The sequence below is a fragment of the Loxodonta africana genome, chromosome 22, assembly GCF_030014295.1.
Source record: "Loxodonta africana isolate mLoxAfr1 chromosome 22, mLoxAfr1.hap2, whole genome shotgun sequence".
In the NCBI taxonomy this organism is placed as follows: domain Eukaryota; kingdom Metazoa; phylum Chordata; class Mammalia; order Proboscidea; family Elephantidae; genus Loxodonta; species Loxodonta africana.
Window position 1 is genome coordinate 25,526,672 of NC_087363.1, and position 21,309 is coordinate 25,547,980.

General features: G+C 46.9%; 1 protein-coding gene across 3 annotated transcripts in view; it reads right to left on the reverse strand.

Moving 5' to 3' along the window:
- Positions 1-2,305: 2,305 nt before the first annotated feature.
- KLHL18 (kelch like family member 18) overlaps positions 2,306-21,309 on the reverse strand; it is a 64,432-nt gene continuing 45,428 nt past the window's right edge. For 2 of the 3 annotated variants that reach the window (XM_010589856.3, XM_023547778.2), the window contains 8 exons: positions 20,939-21,079; positions 16,807-17,005; positions 15,397-15,557; positions 13,804-13,940; positions 11,699-11,936; positions 8,385-8,489; positions 6,607-6,718; positions 2,306-5,894 (listed from right to left, as the gene is read on the reverse strand). In XM_010589856.3, the coding sequence (XP_010588158.1) occupies positions 5,508-5,894; positions 6,607-6,718; positions 8,385-8,489; positions 11,699-11,936; positions 13,804-13,940; positions 15,397-15,557; positions 16,807-17,005; positions 20,939-21,079 (1,480 nt within the window). In that variant the 3' untranslated portion in view covers positions 2,306-5,507. The remainder of the gene's footprint in view (positions 5,895-6,606; positions 6,719-8,384; positions 8,490-11,698; positions 11,937-13,803; positions 13,941-15,396; positions 15,558-16,806; positions 17,006-20,938; positions 21,080-21,309) is intronic. The other variant, XM_003409689.4, reaches the window with a different exon arrangement.

Here is a 21,309-nt window from a genome sequence, read left to right on the forward strand (position 1 = left end):
CTGGTGCATAGGCCATCTGACTTCCTCTTTCAGCACAAAGGTGCCTGCTTCTATTATCTAAACGTGGGTTCTTATCTTTCCCTCACTGCCCAGCATGCTTCTCCAAGGCCCATCACAGCACTGGGCATCACACCTCCCACACATTGGGCCTGGAGGCTGGGTCAGTCAACTGCTTCAAAGATTGAAGACACTGTTCCCCTTGGGAGCCCTAGACTGTGAGTGTGGAGGTCTGGTCTCAACTCTTGACAGTATCACCAGTTCCTTGATGAACCGGGTTAGTTACTCAACCCTTCTAAGACAGTTTCTTATGTCATCATGAGCTACACTATTTACTCTCTGGGGATTACTGAGAGGATCAGATGAGAATGGATAAGAGTGTGTGTATGTGTGTGTGTGAAATACGTGCTAGTGGTGTGTGCGTGTGGGAATGACATACCTTTCAAAAACTTAAAAAGTTGTCCTCCAAGAGCGTAACAATTACCCAACGGAGAGCCTGAACACAAGCTGACTTTGGAAAAGTGTGACTGAAGAGCTTCCCAACATCCACAACCACAGTAAGTAGGGTGTAATTTCAGGAAGGCAGGCCTGGAGTGTGGCTGTAGTTTGGAAGGTGGAAACTGAGACAGGAGCCCAGCTCTCACACTTTGCTGCGCATATGGCCCACCAGGGAAACCTGTCCACACAGGTTGTCTGGGCTTCCCCCTGCCTCATGGAATTGATCTCTGGGGGGACCTAGGAATCAATCTGTGGTTTAAAACTTTTCCAGTGACATTTATGCACACCAAAGTTAAAGTACCTCTGGCCTAGAGCTTAAAAAAGGAGCTGGAGGTGACAGTTTCAGGAAATCCATAGGCCAGCACATCCAGAGGGGAACACTGAGTTTCACAGCCGTTGAGAGAAGAAAAGGGGAAACCCCATGAGAGAAATAATTTGGACAGGACCAAATCTGCAGTAGTAACATGTGAATGAAGCTCTCTGGATTTCTCACTAGAGCCCATTCTTACGAAGTACACACATCTCTCCCAAGACTGCTTTTGCATACATCTTGCTTTCCCCTTATTTTCACAGGAATATTTGTACTTTGTCCAATATGTTTTCCACTGAATCACAATAAAAATAGGATTTACTTCTGTTGTTGTTGTTGTCATTGAGTAAATTCCGACTCATGGTGACCCCATGTGTTACAGAGTAGAACTGCTCCATAGGGTTTTTTTAAAAAATATTTTATTGTATTTTTGGTGAAAATATACACAGTAAAACACACTCCCATCTGTCATGGATTGAACTGTGTCCCCCAAAAGCATCTGTCAACTTGGCTAGGTCATGATTCCAATATTGCATAATTGGGTACCATTTTGTCACCTGATGTGATTTCCCTATGTGTTGTAAATCCTATCACTATGATTAGTGGCAGTTATATTGATAAAATCTACAAGATTAGATAGTGTCTTAAGCCAATCTCTTTTGAGATATAAAAAGGAGAAGTGAGCAGAGGGACATGGGGACCTCATACCACCAAGAAAGAAGCACTGGGAGCTGAGCGCATCCTTTAGACTCAGGGTTCCTGCTCGGAGAAGCTCCTAGTCCAGAGGAGGACTGATGACAAGGACCTTCCTCCAGAGCCCACAGAGAAAGAAAGCCTTCCCCTGGAGTTGATGCCCTGCATTTGGACTTCTAGCCTACTAGACTGTGAGAAAATAAATTTCTGTTTGTTAAAGCCATCCACTTGTGGTATTTCTGTTATAGTAGCACTAGATAACTAAGACACCATCCAACAATTTCTACACATAATGTTCAGTGACACTGGTTACATTCTTCACCTCGTGTTACCATTCTCATTATTTCTGTTATAGTTGTTTTACTCCCATTAACTTAGTCTCACTGCCCCCCAAGCTACTCCTCTATGCTTTATCCACAGGATTTTCTTGGTTGTAATCTTAATAGAAGAAGATTGTCCGGCCTTTTTTTCTGCAGTATCACTGGGTGGGTTTGAACTGCCAGCCTTTAGGTTAGCAGTTGAGCACAAACCGTTTGCATCACCTGGGGACAAGTTTACGTCTACTATTTAAAAAATAAATTTAAAAAGGTATGGAAATAACTCAAGTGTCCATCAACAGATAACTGGATAAACAAAATGTGGTAATATACATACAATGAAATATTATTCAGACATAAAGAGAAATGAAGTTGATACATGCCATGACATGGATGAGCCTTGAAAACATCATAGCGAGTGAAATAAGTCAGACACAAAAGGAGAAATATTGTAAAATCCCACTCATATGAAATATCCAGAACAGGCAAATACATAGAGACCAAAGTTTATTAGGGGTTACCAGGGGCAGGTGGGAAGGGAAAAGAAGGAGTTCTTGCTTACAGCGTACTGAGTTTCTGCTAAGGGTGGTGAAAAAATTTGGAAGCACATAGTGGTGATGTTGCATATCATGGTGAACATAATCAATGTTACTGAATTGTACATGTAAAAAGGTCAAAATGGCAAATGTTTTGTTACACGTATTTTATCACAATAAAATTAAAATCAAGAAAGGGCAAGATATCAGGAGTGTTCTCTTTATTTCTCTTTGGTTTCTTAACACAAAAGACATGCATTCTATAAATAAAGGGAGATAAGATTTTTCTGGGAAACAATAAATTGGGGAGGAAGACAGAATTCCTACCTAGTCACACCTCTGTGGTCAAGTCACAAAGCTGGTTTTTAGCTCCCATCCTGGCTTTGATCTTAGGCGAAACCCAGAAGGCTCCATGTGTTATCCAAGAAGGGGAAATGCCCAAGTACAGTGGACATCAGTCCTCTGCTAAGAGCTGGGCCAGATCCCAGGGCTTGCTGAGTGAAACACCTGTCCTCCTCTTTTTACAACATCCTAGGTTAATGCTTCTTCTTTCAATGATGCTGCTAGAAAGGTTCCAACACCAAAGAGCCAGACCAGCCATTTGCAAATGGTCATTCACCATTAGACTGAGGAATTGATGAGAGAAATGTTTGCTCACTGTGCTCAGAGTCCAGATGATTTATCTTACTTGAAAACCTTGACCTCAGGTACAGCAGTGTGACTACTACACTAGGAGGTGGGAGGTTGGGAGCGGTCTCAGGAAGGCTACTCCAAGAACAGAGCTCCAGCCACTAGGAAAATGGTCGATCTATCCCCAGTTGCAAAATTTGGGGCAGGTGTCAAACGGACCCAATGAGGTCCACTCAGTACCCCACTGATTGATTCTTAACACCTTCGCAATTGAGGCTCGTCAGTGCTGCTTCAAATTCACAAAAGGAAGGAGGTTATGATAAGATGAAGACTAATATACCCCTCTCTAACAGGAAGCACAGAGCTGACCTCCGTCCCAGTCTACCTCTGTAGGCAAACCCAGCAGAAGGGAAGCACGTGTGTGGACGGCCGGAGGAGAGGGTGAGAAATGCCAGAGCTCCACCTGAGCCCAGGTTAGACTGCATCAGATTGTTGAGTCTTTTAAAATAAAAAAACAAAACAAAACATCATTTTCAAGTGCTTGTAGCAGAGGCCCAGCTCCTAAGTTTCAGTCAACAAAGGTCCTTTCCTCTGAATGCATGGCGATTGCACACACCGGTAAACCTGAAGGCCCTGGGGTGGGAGACCCTCCCCAGGCTCTGGAGAGCGTCTTTCTGAACAGGCTTCTGGGGCACCCCAGGCAGGCAGCAGAGAAGAGGAGGCCAACCAGATGGAGAGTGGGGACCCTAAAAGCCTTTGAGTTAAAGGAATCATTTCCTTCTTTAGTCTCTACTGGGAGAATTTTATAAAACCAGATTTTGGCAGCAGCAGTTTAAGGAAAAAGGCCTGAAGTACACCACAGACTTTACAATGTTCTTTCTCCAGCTTGTCCTGGCTCGATTATAGAAGCTGGAGGGAGGGAAACAGCCCCAGTGCCCAGCGCACTGGTAACGGGAAGCGTCCTCCTGTTGGGGCCCCACTGTGCTACATCAAGGTCCCACCAACGGAGGAGGAAGAGGAGCAAAGAGCATGGAGTCCCTTCAAGAGGTCATCTGCCAAGGTTAGAGGAAGAAATAGAAAACACTGTTTTTGCAGCAGCAAGAGATTCTTTCGGCCTTTAGTCCTTTATGTTGTAAAGCCAGCTTTGCTTGATTCTAAAGGTCCACCTTGCTGGTTGGTCTGCCAAGGGTTGGAGAGGGCCAACCCCTGGAATTGGCGAGTGGATGGAGGAGCAGTGGACTGGCAGGGCAGACGAGGTTACTGAACCAAGCCAGCTCGTGGCTGGTGGAAGGAGCAAGCCCCTGGTTAGGTTCTAGAGGTACAAGTGGTCAATGTGCCCCGGAAGCATCACGATGGGGAAAATGATCCAAAAATGATCGATGGGAAAGTGAGAATCTGGCCAGACCTACTGTTTCCTGCTGGTCAAAAAAAGGGAGAAATGAAAGTGAGGAATCGGAAATGAGCGCCGCCGCAGTGGCAGTGGGAGGTAATCACGGGAGCCTCTGAAGCTTCAGGGCCCGCGGAGAAGAGCGGCAGTAATTCAGCAGACCGGCTGAATCTGTGGTTAAAAAAGTCCTCTGACAACGGGTGTGAAGACAAGCCCCATGAGCACCCTGCTACAGGACCAGTCGAGAATGCACTGACCTCAGACACGCTGGGGCTCTGAGGGAACCCCTCGTGTTGTGTCAGGCCTCAGGACCCTGGGATCCGAAGGTGGGAGTGGAGGCCGCCCTTTTCATGTTTGGCGGTTTTCCGTTTAAACATGTATTTGCCTTTAGTGTCTTTTATACTTTTTTCTTCCCGCAAAAAAGTTCACATAAAAAAAGTGTTTTTCTTTCCAGTTTCTTTCAAGCGTTTTTTTTTTTGTTTCACTTTCCTTCAGTTTCTTTCAAGTATCTTTTTTTCTTCTTCTGTTTCTCCTGAATAAGATGAAAAAAAAAAAACAAACTCCCTCGAATCCCAAAATTAGACACAGGGAAACTTGTTCTGCTCACCATGGGGTGAGGACAAACCCTTTATGCCCTACAACGGAAGGAGCACGCTGTGTGCACCCAGCACAAGGTGGTGGCTGTGTCACTGCATGGGCTTCCTCTCCCAGCCACACCTCACTGTTTCCAAAAGGCTTGGCCCCTGCAGTCATCCCACGGCAAACCAGCCACAACATGGCTGGCCAACTAGCAGGCGAGGAGGAAGGTCAGCAGGTGGGTGGCCCATACTGATGTGGCGGGTGGCAGCTGGGCTTAGATGGGGCCTGTGTAGGTGTAGACCAGCAGAGTAGCTCCATGTCACAATCTGCCAGGCCCCAGACGGGCTTCATCCCATGCTGTGCATCTTGATGACCTAGGCTGAAGGTCACAAGGGCAGCACAGCAAGGGAGGGTGTAAGCACCTGGAAAAACCATACCTCCAGCAAGCTCGCAGTTCACCCCACCTTCTGGTCCACTGCCTCTCCCGAAAGGGATTGCTCATGGAAAGAAGCGCCTATGTCTGTACCAGATCCCTACCCCTCCACATCCTACCCTCTGCCTTAAATGGTGAGGAGTGGGATGCAGCCCACGCCAACCCCTCCCTCATGACACGCCATGGGGGCCATAAATGTCCAGCAGTCCATCTCTGGGTCATACATCTCCACTGAGCTGAGATTTGACTGTCCGTCATAACCCCCCACAGCATACAGGCGCCCACAGCTGGCCACGAGGGAGACCCGACTCCGACGTGTGTGCATGGGGACTATTAGGCACCATTGGTCTGTCACTGAACTGTACACCTCGGCGATGCTGAGGAAGCCAGAGCCATCGTAGCCCCCGCAGACAAACATCTTGCTTCCCAAGGAGGCAGCGCCGTGCCGGCAGCGCTTGTTCAGCATGCTTGATGCCGGGTGCCAGGTGGCTGTGTGGTGATTGTAGTGCTCCACCTACAGTGGGGAGAGGGGCACAGGGACAGGACAGTCAGAGCCAGCGCACAGCGCTCGGGGTGGCCTTGCAGGGCACAATGGCCCACACGGTGTCAGGCTACGTGGGCGGCCTGGATGAGGAGCTCTGCCAGCTGCACACCTGCTCTAGGGTTTACAGGGATAGGTAAGAGAGCCCCTGATCTGACCCCTTCTGTTTACATCTGAAGAGGATTTGCCCGAGAATGCACTGCCATGTAGTGACAGAGCCTGCACGAGAGCTGGGTCTTCTGAAGTCTGTCCAGGGGCTTTCCGCTACAGCACTGGCTGACTCGACGGAGCCACCACTCAATGGCTGTTGAGTCATTTTAAGAAAAAATGCAATTTCAAGTAAATTATCCAGAACAAAAGTATTTGCATATTCACGATCCACATTTGACATTGCTATGGGCAGGGGTTTCACAAGGTCTCACTTATCAGCCCGCGATTCACACTGAACAGGGTAGGGATGGTAGCACGGCTATGCCCTACCCCTCTTTTAGGTACTGTGTACACTGGCACCCTTTCTCCGGAACTTCAGAATTTTAGAGCACGCGGTAGATGACCTGAAACCTCACTAGATGACACTTTGTCCAGCAGTGGGAAGGCTGGCTTTTTTTTCAGACAACTCTCTTTCAAAATAACGCTTAAGATGGAAGGAGGAGGTGCCCTTAGCCCAGGAGGAGCCCAGACTCACACTGTTGAAGATCTGCAAGCCGTCGTGGCCTCCCGACACATATATCCTGCCCTCAAAGACTGTAACCCCAGCAGCACTGCGATTTGAGCTCATCGGGGTCACCACTGTCCACCTTTAGGAGAGAGCCAAAACAGGAGAGGAGGCATGAGAGTGTGGAACAGGGTGCGGGTGAACTGTGTTGTGTCCCCTTATACCCCGGGATGATCTATTTCACTCTTGAAGCCTCCCCCATCATCTCTGCTGACTGCTCTCTCTGGCCACAGTCTCTAGCTCAAGCTTCGGGCCCACAGCCAATCTTCTTAGCTCACTTCCGCGGGCACTCAAAATCAGCATGTCCCAATCAAGGCCTCCGGCTCCCACAGATCTGTTCTTTCCTTGCACTCCCTGGTCTTGTTAATGGGACCACCAGCTATCTTGTTGCTGTAATGATAAAACTCAGTGTTTTCTTTGGCTTCTTCCCCCTTAGCCTGAACATTCTTGTGGTCACCAAGTCCCAGCTGGTTTGACTCCTAGTCGTCGCTTGTTTCCAGCCCCACTGCCACTATCCTACTCTAGTCTGTTACTAAGACCACTGTAACTGCCTCCTTAAAGGTGGTCTAGCTTTCGTACCACTCCCATCCCAATCCCACACAGCCAGAGGCATCACTCTCAGACACAATCCTGCAGCGCATCCCTCCCACGGCACTTCGATGTTCCCTTAAGGCAAAGCCCAAGTTCCTTGAAGTGGTTCTTTACTGCCTGGCCCACACCTACTGTCCAGCTTTATCCTGGCCACGCACCACCTACGCCTGTCCCATCTCTCTTCCACACCCTGTGTTCCTGCCCACTAGATGATGACTGCTGTCCTTGATCACGCCGAGCACTTTCTTATCTCTGAACTGCTCTGCTTGCTGTCTTCCTGCCTACAAGGCACGACTCCCACTGTCTATCCATACGGGTCTCACCTCAGATGGTCAACCACCATGCTTCTCCTCTCAACCCCAGGGAGGATGAAGGTACCCCCCACTCTGTGCCCAGAAGCTCTGGACACAGGCCTCCAGGGTAGGATGATCATGATGGACCTGTGGCCCTACCAGACTGGGCGCTATGTATGGACCTTGGACACCCAGCTTGCTATCCGAGAGTGAGCCGGCTAAGTGAATTGGTATTGGCTTAAAAGCACTGTCATAAATCCATTCAACTAACTTGCTTATATTTTATTACATAATATCAGAAGATTCAAAGTACTGAAATGAAAAACTGGAGCTAATCTTACCAGTGTTTTCCAGAAAATACTAATTCCACAAGACAATAATAGATACTATATAAAACACTAGGTTAAACAGGCTTCTTTACTGCAGAATTTTCCAGAGCCTTTAAAATGTTAACATGTATTATGGAAGAATAAGGAGTCTGGTGGTATAGTCTTCATTTCCCAAGCTTATCTGACCATATTGACTTTTTTCCCCCAAATCACATCCTACCCACTTTGGAAAATGCTGCTCATCTATTTCTTAGCCCCTCTCATGTGCATTTACATTAAAATGGGCTGATTTAGCTAACAGGCCATTGAAAAAATGTTTCCAAGCATCTATCTAGTCTATTTGTTTTTATAATTTCTTCCATCATTCATTTATTTAACCAACAGTTATTAAATACCTACTGCATGCAAGATACTATAGGGGAAAAGGTAAGATATTCTCTACCTTTGAGAAGCGTAAATAAAAAACTCCAGTTCTAAATTTCCATACTCTCTGTTTAGGAAGTTCCAGGTGCCCCAGAGGGGTTACAGTCCTTACTTGTCTGTCTCAGGTGAGTAGGTCTCCACAGAGTTGAGCGAGGAGTTGCCATCATAGCCCCCACAGACGTAGATCTGCCCATCCAGCACGACCGTCCCCATGGCACTGCAACAGACAGAGCTGTGATCCCAGACAGGCCTCGGACTACCTGGCTCACCAAGAAATAAACCTACCTATAGACTTTTTTTTTTTTTTTTTTTTTTTATAGACTGCCTCTTTCTAGAACAGACCTAAATCCCAAGTATGTGACCAAGTAAAGGTAGAAAACAGATGATTGAAGCTTCTGTGTGATTCTTCTAGTCCCCCAAGTCCCTATCCTGGGGTCCCTCCCTTCACCCCTTCCTCTCAATTCTTGATCTGTGTCAGCAAGAATTACTCTCTCCAGACCCCACACTCCCAGAGAGGCTTCTTTCTTTATTCGAGCACTTATCACGGTTGTTCATCCACCCAGCTATGAATTTTCATTAGACACTTGCAAGGTACACTGTCGGAGGCACAGGTTTGGAGTGGTGAGCAAGCCAATGTCCTTGCCCACAAAGTGCTTACACTCTGGCACCACGGGGTCTCAGGATCTGTCTGCCACTTCTCTATAGGTAGGGGCCTCCTGGAAGGCAGGGAAAGCTCTTTATCTGTGAACCCTGGCGGCACTTTAAGTGGTGTTTTGTACATACTAGGCCCTCGATGCATGTTTGTTGCATTACCTCCCGATTTAATCATTCAGTTCACCAAAAAGTTTGACAGATGTCTTTTCATTGCACACGAGGCCCAGCATGGTCCCTAATCTGTCCTGGCGAATGATGCCATAGCTCCTGTGTGTTGTGCATTTACTACATGTCTCAGGTGATCTACACGTGCCATTTGTAACCTGTACAGCACCCTGCAAGTTAGGAAGTATGACCACCACCAGACAAGGCTGCTCAGAGAGAAGCCCGGCTCCCATGCTGTTCACCACGCTGGGCTCTCCTAATATCAAAGACCCAGGGCCTGGCCCCAGGGTAATTAGGCAATCTTCTGTTCTACACAGAACCTCAGGAAAAGCTAAAAACAAATCTCAAGCTGCCTGATCCACTGTTTCCAAAGCTGATGCCAGAGAAGATTAAAAATGAATTTGGGTGTGGAACAAACAGAAAAAATAAAACATATAAGGCTAACTGCCACCTTTCAAATGAATGTGCAGTCTTCAAAGTGTGTCCACACATGATCTCATCTGATCCGCACAATGTCCATTTGAAAGATGTGGTAATGGACCCCCCAAACCAGCCTGAAGAGGTCGGGGTGAGGGGGCTTGTCTTAGTCAAGGACTGTGGGAAGATCACAAATTCACTATCCTTCTAGATGAAGACGCAAGACAAACATAAAAATTAATAATACAGAAGTTCAACAACATTATGAGAGAAAATTAAGAGGTGCCACAAAGCTGTATGACACAATCAAATAAGTGGTAAAGACAAGTGTGAAGACATAAGGGGGCAGTGATCAGTGTGGGCTGGAGGAGTCCAGTGTGCAAGAGCTTCCTGGAGGTGGTCTGGGAGCCTGGAGGAGAGGGGAAGGAGAGACAGCAGGAAGGAGTTTGTCACGGACTGTCAGGATGGACAGCTGTGTGGGGTGTTAGGAGAGAAGGGAACATTCTAAGGTAGCCTATATTTAAAGGGGATGAAATGGAGCTGGGCCCAGGCTACTAATAACAGGGCATTAACCAAAGTGAGGGAAAGGAATTCCCAGAGGACGCTCCTCCCAGACAACACTCCAAACCCAGGGACATCAAAGCGAGCAAATGGTCCAGAACAAACACACAAGGAAGGACAACTGATGGCAGTCAAAGGAAGCAAGCCACTCAGGGTTAGGGATATGGAGCAATGCCACCAAAATTCAGTATCACAGAAAGCTGCAAAGTATCCAAGGAACAGGAAGGAGGAAGCACCAGGGGGCGGGGAGTGGGGTGTGGGAGGAAAGAACCACGAGAATCCGAGCACTTGGTTTGGGAGAAGCAGGTTCTACATATATATATGCAATTTTTTTCCTTCCAGGACAGAACCCATTTTGAGAATCTGGTCTTACTGGTACAACAGCAGATTCTTCCCACCCACGACCACATACTAACATTGCTGAATATGGAAAATGTGTATCATGGTCATGACACTTTTATGTGGCAAAGGACTTTCACACTAACTTTTCTTTCTCACCACCATGAGCAGTCACTTTATCTTACAAATACAGGACCCGAAACATGGTCAGACAAACAGGTGAGTGCTGAGGTCACAGAACTACAAAGCAGAAAGGCCCTTAGAGGCCATCTGGTTTGGTGGTTTTCAACCCCCCTCCTTTTAAAATTCATGTAACTTTTTTTTCCTCTCACGTTGGGCACACGTCAAGGAAACTTAATACACAAAAGAGCTAAACGCAGAGCTTCGGGTTAGGTTGGTAGGGGGCCTTGGATTGCTTCGCTCCTATGTCAGTCCTCTGAAGAGAGTGCCACTTGAAGCCACTGATCTGATGCAGGCTTGCTGAGGGCAGAAGAACCGCAGAACTTGTCAGTTAAATCCCTTGAGCCCTCCAAAGCTCACACCGCCCAAGCATGTAATTATTCAACCACACATCTAATGTAAGGAAAGATGCTGCTGTCACTTTAGCACTCAGAAGGCTAAATGGAGGCACTATTTGGATGTCTTCTAATCTCACTTCTTATACAGGAAACGTGAGTGGGCAAGTGGTAGAGCAAACAAGTAGCTGACATGTATTAAGTGATGCATAAACTTAGTCTGCCTTGCAAATACCTATGTGCTCCAGACCTGGGGGAATGTGTGGTGACCTTGAAGTAAAGAACATTGCTTTGGTTCATATAATCCCCAGGTAGTGAAGTCACATGTGTAGCAGGGGCCTGGGGAGGAAAGCATATATATATATAAAAAAAAAAACTTGGATTTCCTTTCATCTTTGATAAATTTAAATCCTCCTTACTCTTTACGTTTCAACTTTAATCCCACCTCTTCTCTAAAATCTTCCAGACATTCTAGCCCTGTTTCCTTCCTCGGATCTTCCACAATAAATATTTTCAATCCCTCATCTGGCACTTACATAATGATACAACTGACACATCTCATCTCCCCAAGTTCCTCAGATGACAAGGCAAGTATTTTACTTTTAGGCAGATGGGGGCTTGCTCCCAGGAGGTGCCGGGAGGGGCTGGCCTGGCTGCAGGAGATTCCCAGGCCAAAGCTTGGGTTTGACTTTATTGCGTGCCCTCCTCGTCTAGCACGATGTTCCCTAGAGGCTCAGTGTGTATGTTTGGGCTGCACAAATGGTTTCCGGAATACCTTCTCTTGCTGTTCATGCTCCCCACTCTGGTCCAGCTGTCCATCTCTGGGTTGTAGACCTCCACGGTGCTCAGCCGCAGCTGGCCATCGTATCCCCCGATGGCGTAGAGAAGCCCATTCACCACGGCCACGCCCACGCGGCTGCGGGCTGTTGTCATGGGATGGCACTTCTCCCAGCTGTTGGCGATGGGGTCGAACACTTCCACCACATTCAGGGAGTCACCTGCATAAAAATTTGCTACTCAAATTAAAACACAGGAGGCTACACGTTTGGATCACAGTTATTGGCCATTGATTATGTGGAACATTTGATTTGATTCTATCAGCTCTTCTGACAGAATCAGTCAAACCAAAAGGACCCATTAAGAAATTTTAGTCATGATAACTTCAAACCCAATTCTTTAAGGAAAATCAGAATCAGACAGGAGATATCACTTTCTAGAGAGGGCAGTTCTCATTACACTCAAATATTCTCTCTTAGAGCCCAGGATGAATGCCAGTCATCACACTTTCTCCCCATGAAGAGGCATGCCTGGAGGGAAGGGCACAGATAATGCCGACTCTCATTTACTAGGGGGTGTCCCTGATCCTCTGTTCTCGAATGTGAAATGGAGATAATCTCTATTGCAGAGCAGCTTGGAGGATTAAATGACGTAAGTAAAGCATCTAGCATGGTTCTGAAATATACTAAACCAAACCTGTTGCAGTTAAATCTACTCTGACTCATGGTGACTCCATGTGTTACAGAATAGCACTGAGTTCCATCGGGTTTTCTTGGTTGTAATCTTCATGGAAGCAGATCACCAGACCTACAGTGCCACAGGGTAGGTTTGAACCACCAGGTTTTAGGTCAGTAGATAAGCACAAACCACCTGCCACCTAGAAGCCTGAAACACCCTGAGTGCTTAATAAATAGCAGTTGTCACAGCAAGGAAAAATGATCACTGCAGCCCTTCCTTTCTTATCAGGTATTTGTGAAGATCAAATGAGCTAATTGCCTCCTTGTTTTATTCTGCACTGGGATATGTATCAGCAACTGCCTCAACTTTAGTTGGGGACTGACCTTTTCCAGGTCATAAGGTTAACAAGTAGCGGAGATTAGAACCACCTTGCTTTATTCCTGGTTCAATATTCCATTGCCCCACATACCTTTGATTAAAAACAAAACTGGTCAGAACTGTTCACCAGCTCCCTCACCACTATACACACCTGGATTGACATCAGAAATACCAACCCCTTATGTCAATGTATTGCAGATTAAGATGTCCACACTGCCCTCTCTACTAAGCCTCTACTGCCCTGAGGCAGGCAGGAGGGGAGGTGACCCCAGGAGCTTTCCTGAAAACCTGACTGTATGATACAAGGGCTGCCAATTACACGCAGATTAGAAAGCACATGTGTGTCACAGGAGAGGAGGTGAGTAAAAAGTACTGTTGACAGTGGAAGGCTCTGTGTATTCAGAGAATCTTTCTTCTAGTGATGACATTCTCACAGACTAACTCAAGAGTCATATGACCAACTGTAACGGAACTGGGTGTCCAACTGTATCCTACCCAGAGCTGAGTGAATGCCGTGAGCTAGTGTGATGTTAGGGAAAGCATGCTGGCTCGGTCACCAGGACACCTGAGTTCTAATTCTTACTCTGCCAAAACAATTTGTGTGAACATAGAGAAAGTTCTCTGGGCCTCAATTTCCCCATCTATGAAGTAAACCAAAACCAAGCCCAGTGCCGTTGAGTTGATTCTGACTCACAGTGACCCTATAGGACAGAGCAGAACTCCCCTATAGAGTTTCCAAGAAGCACCTGGCAGATTTGAACTGCTGAACCTTTGGTTAGCAGCCATAGCACTTAACCACTATGCCACCAGGGTTTCCTCTGTAAAGTAAGGGATCTCTAAAAGCTGACAGCCTTTAGCAATGATATTCTGAATCCATGGTATTAATATCTGACACCCTCTAACTATAGAAAAATCACATAAAATCAAAAGGGGCAAGAGTGGTGGCAACACCAAGGAGGGGAATCAGAAAGGCTAGGGCAGGTTGTATGGTGTCTCTTCGTCCACCAAATCCAAGCCAGGGCTCTGCAAAGGGGAGTTGCAAGATACCTGCTGAGTTGAGGCCACCCACAGCGTAGATAAGACCAGCGATGGATGTGCAGCAGCGAGGTCGAGTTCTGAAAGCCGGCAGGTGTGGCCGGCGCTCTGGCATGAGGTGATAGTCCTTTGCTTCATCCACCAGGTCCCTGGAATGAGGTGCAAGATGCAAGGACAGGAGGTATTCTCCCCATGTGGTCCACATTTGCACTGTCCAAGGCTGGCTCTCCCCTCCCCAACTGCAGGGGAATCATGGAAGGAGAAGCCTCCTGGAAGGTTTAGTTTCAAAGAGCCCGGGTGAGTTCTAGGGCAGCCATGAGCAGAGTCCACCTTGGCTGGTGGAATCAAAATGACTATCCTCTAACAGGCACATACCAGCCATGAGAAAAACAGGGCAGTGGCTAAAATGGCTGGCTTTGGGGAAGTTCAACAAGCAGCCTGCATCCTGTCTCCACTCAGGTCCAGCCCTTCCTTCTCCTCCCTATGACTGCACCATAGCTCATACCTTGTGACCTTACCATTAACCATTTCTCTCCAGGACAGTGGCAGCAGCAGTCAATAGTTCCTCACAGAGTCCCCTGCCTCCAGCCACCTCCCTCCACTCCACCCTCCACACTACCGTCCAAGCTGTCTTTCTAAATGCAGATTCACCATGTTGCTCTCTGCTGAAGAACCTTTGATAGCAATTCACTGGCTACAGAATAAAGTCCAAACTCTTATACAGTGCCCCCAAGACTGCTCATCACAGGGCCCCAGCTACCTCCAGCCACACCTCTACCCCCCGCTTTCCTGACACAGACCTTTATACTCCTTTGTTGTTGTTAGGTGCCTTCGAGTCGGTTCTGACTCATAGCGACCCCATGTATGATAGAATGAAACACTGCCTGGTCCTGCGCCATCTGAATACTGCTAGAGTTGGGAAAATGAAGATGATATCCAAATATATGTAAAATCGTGCCAGCAAAGAAGAGGAAATATTTCATTGCTATGAATACGAAAAGTAACACGAAGGAAGAGGAACATTTCCCTCTGCTGATTTACTTTTTTAACAGTCTTTCTATAGAGCCACCATCTTCTGAACTGTCTTGGTAGCTCCGTTCTGCCATGTTCTAACTGATTCACTCTGGTTAAAAGTTCACATGCTGGTAAACATGTCCTCCCTCCTGCCCATCACTGTGGATGCAGAGCCCTACGCCCAGCTGAAACCAGGCTACTGATGAGTAGTTACTGAAGAGGGCAACGAGCCCCAGGAAGTCATATATGCACCACCAAGTCAACTCCTGGTGTGGACAGGGTCAGGGGAGGCAAAATGTATTGGCTTGGAGCTTAATAAAAAGATCAATGGATGAAGACGCTAGAAGATCCTCAAACAACTTCTACCTTGATGCTTCCACATGGCATTTCTCTGCGTAAGGTACAAGACTTGACTCTGATCACTTCCTCTCCCAGGTTCTAGATAGAGGGCAGACCAGTCCTTGCACCATGCATTACACTGACCACTCAAAGTCCTTCCTCCCATTTGCTGGAGCAGAAGTAGCCGAACTGTCAAGTTCTCTTCTCTGCCCAGCTCTCGGCAGTGCCCTATACAGGTCCACCCTTGCTCACCTGCATTTGTGGCAGCAACGCACCAGGTCATCCTGCTGCACTCGGTCCGAAAGGAACTGGGGTCGGCAGAGAGGCAGGCGGATATTGGACAGCAGCTCAGGCAGGCAGGCCCCCCTCTGCTCCCGGTCGTATCTGATCCAGGCCAATGCAGCTTCAAAGACCTGCCAAGACAGAGGTGAAGTTCCAGCTGACGGCAGCAACTCCATTCAACCAAAGGCCACACTCTGCAATCCCCAAACTCAAACCTCCACTCCACACTGTTGGGCCCATCCATCTTTCCTCCTACTTGTCCCCTGAAACCACTGCTTTTTCTCCACTTCCCCAGCTACTCCGTTTGGTCCAGTCTCTTGAAATTGCTTCCTGGTTTTCATTATCACATCCTAATGAAAACCCATCACTGGTTTCTTATTCCTTTCTACAACTCAACAAAATGCTCCCCTCTCGCTCAATCACACTTGCCTGGAAAGAATCTCTACCCCGGTGAAGTCTAGCTCTTTAAATTCAAGTCACTCCCTACCCTGCGCCTGTACCAGTAGAGTTGAATGTGGCTGACAGGAAACACACAACAGAGTTGACCAGTTTACTTTAAATTCGTGACTCCTCATCTCAGGTAGGCTCTGCTTCCTATCAAGCCCTCTATTTCCCTAGCATTGTCCTTTATTCTCCCCCTCTCCTAAAAGATAACTTCACACTTTTTCATCTCTCCTCAAATTTCTAACACTTCTCCCTCACTCACTCTCAGCTGAAAAAAAAGAAACAAATCAGAAGAGAGCGTGAGTAAGCACCTAACACCATCTCCCCCGCTCCCTCTTCATCTGGGTGTGTGCACCTAGCTCTCCCTCCTGCTGCGGTGGATGAACAGTCTGGGTTCCTATCAAAGACACACCTCGTTGGGCCCTAGACCCTGTCTCTTCTCACTCATTCTGGCAACTATTTCCGCTTTTCTCCTGCATTACCAATTCTTCCCTCTCTTCCGGAAAATTCCCATTAGCAGTCAAATATGCTGTAATTCTCCCACCTTAAAAAAACAAAACAAAACCCTCTGGACTTCACATTCCCCTGAAACAACTGCCCCAATGCTCTGCTCTTCTTTAGAACAAGGCTTTTTGAAAAAGTTAAGATACTTGCTATTTCCTGTTCACAGCAGAATTATTTCTAATAGTAGTACTAAAAATAACCCAAGCATCCAAGAATAAGGAAATTAGCGTTGATAAAAATCAATGGAACCTTATTTAGACACTGAAATTATAAAATGTTTTCATGCACACGATACAACAAAGCAAGCCCCATAATACACAGGGGCATACACATCAAGATCTTAAACTCGCAAAAAGCGTTAATAAAACAGAGATGACAAAAAGGAGCAGCATTTCGTTTGTCATGTCCTAGCCACTACTACGCTCTACTTACCTGCTCCTCTGATTTGACATTCAGCTCATCCCGAGACACCAGCTCGAGGACATCCTCCAAGGGCAGGGCCAGGAACTCTTCCGACATGGACACCTCCACAAAGTGCTGGTGGACAAAGCTGTTGGCCGCGTCGTACAGCACAGCGCACATCATTGTCTCGGCAAACTGGCGCACACCCAGACAGTTCTTGGGGTGAAGGCTTTTGGCATGAGACGAGAAGAAAAACATTTAGAGAGAAAAAAAATATTGCCTTCGATCACTCTCAGCTTGGTTCTGGGTAAAGCCACATAATGAAAACAAAGTTTGTTCTCGGCTTTGTGAGAAATTCCCCTGGTGACATCAGGTACCCGACTCTGGGCCTCAACTTCTACCAGTGTAAAACTAAAACAAGTTATCCTCAAAGGTCACTGTCTCTTGGGTCTAGTGGTCTATGAGTCTAGGAGGAGTAAGCTCTCTGGGAAATGCTCTGAAGTGCTGTCGGAGGAGGGAAGACCAGGAGAAGATGTGTTAGAGAACCTGCTGGCTTTCCTTCACCCAGTGCTTGGCTGAGAGTCTGAGGCACTACTCCACCACTGGTCACCAGGAAGGCACTGAAGTCGTAAATGAGTCAAGTACTTTGCTAGCCTTTTATATTACATTCTCCTAAGTCATTTTAACAACCCTGCAAAGTAGTAATTGTTGTTATTTTATAGGTGGAAAAATGAGGCTCAGAGAAACGAAGAAATTTACTCACAGTTCCTCTACAAGCAAGTGAGGATGCTGAGATTGAACCCAAGCCTTTTATCCATGTTCCCATGGAACCAACACAGACATACACTCACTGGGGCCAAGGAAACCCGGGGTAAATCCTGGCCCTGCCACTCACTGGGCAACCTTGGGTGGATTCCTTAGGTTTCCCAAGTGTCAGCAGTTTCCTCATCTGTAAAAAGACAACGACAACTCACCTCCTAGGGTGGGGGGCATGATTAAGTAAGAATGCAGGTGAAAGTACTCAGCCTGGTGCCTAGTATCATGCTAGTTGCTGTTTTCATTTTTATTATTGTCATTATTTTTCTTACTCTTGTTGCATCTGAGAGAATTCCACATGAGCCCAGTGTGGTTCTGAAATTTTGGTGACAGCAGCAGACCCTGGGGGGATGAGCTTTTTATTTTGATTTTGTGACTGATAATCTGTGGCAGGAGATGCTATTTATCAGATTTGAAACAGCCCATGTTTATTTTTCTTCTTTAGAATGGCTTCTCTCTTTTTCTTCATGTTGATTTAAGGTTATAGGCACAGACTTATACTTTCTAAGCAATATTCACCATTGTCCCCGAGAGCCGAAGGATTTAAGGTGTAAATTTAGAAGCAGCAGACCAGTCATGGACTGAAAGGGCAGAGTATTTAAGGAGCCTGGCTTTATGACTCGTCTAAATTCTATAAAACTAATGTTTCATTCTAGTCTGAACTTGCTCCGTTCATGATTTTGGAAACCTACATGAATTTCCAAAGCCCAAGAAAACATGAGCTCTGAGCAACACGCTTTGTAAGCAAGGAGGTTACATAAGATGTAACGCTTTATTCAAGGTCATCCAACTAAGCAGAGGCAGGAAGTGGTGACTTGAATTAAATAAATTATTGCCTTGGTTCATTGACCTGTCTGATGTTCCAACCTAGATCTGACAGAAGAGTTTTGGAAAACACACAGCACCAGTGCCTACCTAAAACAAGGAGGCCCACACATCCAAACGCTGGGAAAAGGGCCACAAGGAAAAACCAACACCAGCCTCGGGTTAAGATAAAAATAGCAAGCTGAAGATCTAATGGGCAGAGTGGCCTCAGAAACAATTGCTCTAAGAACACTGTACTCTGCCATGCCCTGTCTTTGCCACAGCTGCTTTAGTTCCTGAGAATGGTTTTCCTCAAGTCATCCATAGCCAAACCTTTAGCTATCAAATCAAATCTTGAAATGGAGGGGTCCATGTGCTCATCTTCAAGGACACACAGGAGGGCGGGGGGTGGATGGGAGAATCTATCACATTCTGCAGCCAGGCTCGGGGTGAACCACCCCACGGGACAGAGGCAGTGATGGTAATTACTGGAGAGAAAACACACAGCAGACCAAGCCTCTGGGGCCCCTGGCGGAGAATAAAGCCAGCAGTGAAGTAGAGGTTCACGCCTCAGAAGGGCTCCTACAGGGCTGAATAAAAAAATATCAAGAATATACTCTGAAACATCAGGCTTTATGTACTTGTTCCTAAAATGGTATTGTGCATATAAAAACTGCACTGGTCTAAAAATCACTTTTCTAAGCATCTTTTAAGGTAACAGTACTTTATAACACAGCCTGTCTCTGGTGATGACCAGATAACCTCAACAGCCCTAGGTGGAACTGTTGTCCTCTTGGTGAAGGTGTAAGGAGGGCCAATTTCATCATTTCCAGAGTGCCTACTTCATCAGAACCCCTGGGTGGCACAAACAGTTAATGTACTTGGCTGTTAACCAAAAAGTCTGCAGTGGAGTATGTCCAGAGGAGCCTCTGAAGAAAGGCCTGATGACCTACTGCCAAAAAATCAGCCACTGAAAACCCTATAGAGCACAGTTCTACTCTGACACACATGAGGTCATCAGAATGGACTCGAAGGCAACTGGTTTGGTTTAGTTTTGGTTATGTTAATTGGAAGGCTCTTTTCTAGGTTCTGTGGGGACATAGAGATGAGCTAAGTCCAGTCTGTGTCCTTAAGAAGCTCACAAATGAGTAGGAAAGGCGTGGGTGTCACACACATGCCCACATACATTCCTCAGGAGGAATGTATCCTGGGTCAGGAACACAGCTTGGCTCTGGGGCCTCACTCTCATCATGTAGTCTCTATCTGCAAAACTGGGAATACTGCTACCTACCTCACCAAAAACTACTCAGCCAGCACCCAGCAGACGAGTGGTCCCTGCATTCTAGCCATCAGTACCTTAGTCATTTTGACTGGCTACACACACAGCTGTGCTCAGCGATGCCCAGGGGCACCACGTGGGCAGGTGTGGACAGTAGGCACGGCTCACAGCACTGCGTGGTGAGAGGGACTGAGGGGGGTGGAGAGACAGCTCTAGAGAGGATGAGGTTCAGGATGGCAGATCTGAGGTGGTGGGAATGCTGGTTGTCAGGGCCAGGGAGCAGGTGATCAGAGTAAGCTGAGGTGAGGCTGGGCCTGGGCGAGCACTGTGGCAGTAGGAGTGCTGTTCTTGTTCCTCTTTGCCTGTGTGTGGCCCAACACTAACTCTCACCCCAAGACTCTGGTGGTTACAAGGCTGCTACCTTATGACTAAGGGCTCTGCTTCTTGAGGAGGAAGAACAGCCTTCTTAATTGCTCACAGTCACCAAAAGGTCATAGAAAAACTTATCACACTCAAAATATGTGGGAGTATTTGGTACTATGAGTAGCCCTGGTGGCCTAATAGTTAAACAACTGGCTGCTAACCAAAAAGTCAGCAGTTCGAACCCACCAGCCATTCCATGGGAGAAAGATGTGGCAGTCTGCTTCTGTGAAGATTACAGCCTTGGAAACCCTATGGTGCAGTTCTACTTTGTCCTACAGGGTTGCTATGAGTCGGAATCGACTCAATGGCAACAGGTTTTATTTGGTCCCTACCCTTAAAGAGCTTACCAGCTTTACAAGGACTGCTCCTAGGGGACTGAGGGGAATAGAAAATTCCAGGAGGTGAAATTTGGGTTGGCTCTTAAAGAGCTGAGGTAAAAAGGAAGGTCAAGAACTTCAAGGGGGGCAAAGGTTCAAAACAAAGATGGAGATAGCTGTGGAAAAGTTAGAAGCACTGGATAAACTGGTTTGGTGAGAAGAGTCAGCTGCATTGTGGCTGGTCAGACTGGAGAGAGAGGACCGGAAGAAGATGTACATTGTCAGGCCAAGGGAGAAAGTACATAGGACTATATGTAAATCATGGTCTACAAAGGTTCAGGCCAAAGAGGTGGGCACTGCTTGATAATGATTTCAAGAAATGTCATCTCTGAAGAGTAACCTTCTCAGCTCACTCTTTTCATAAAACCTATATGCTCAAGAACTTAGCAAATTTTGCCATGGGATTCCAGGAATGAAATGGTCATGCTCCCTGCCATGGGCCAGGCGCCCCACATCACCTCACCGTTCTCGGAGGAATGTGCAGCAGGCGTCTTTGATGCTCTGCAGCTGCAGGAAGCTCGCCCCCATGAGCAATGACTGGACGTTTTGCTGGTCAATGGCAAGGTGGCCGTTGTAGGCAAAGTTGATCAGAGCCTCCAGGGCACTAGAGGAAAGAGGGAAAGTGTGAGATGTTCTTCAGAGATGGGTCTTTGCCCACAAGATATCCAGGCCCTGGCTGAGCTGACAGTATTGCCTGGGGAATAGATGGGCCTCACCTGAAAAACCATTTAGCCCCTGCCATTTGAGATTCAACCTCAATGGAACAACCACTTCATCACGGCCAAAGACTCATTTTTTTTTTTATTGTGCTTTAAGTCAAAGTTTACAATTCAA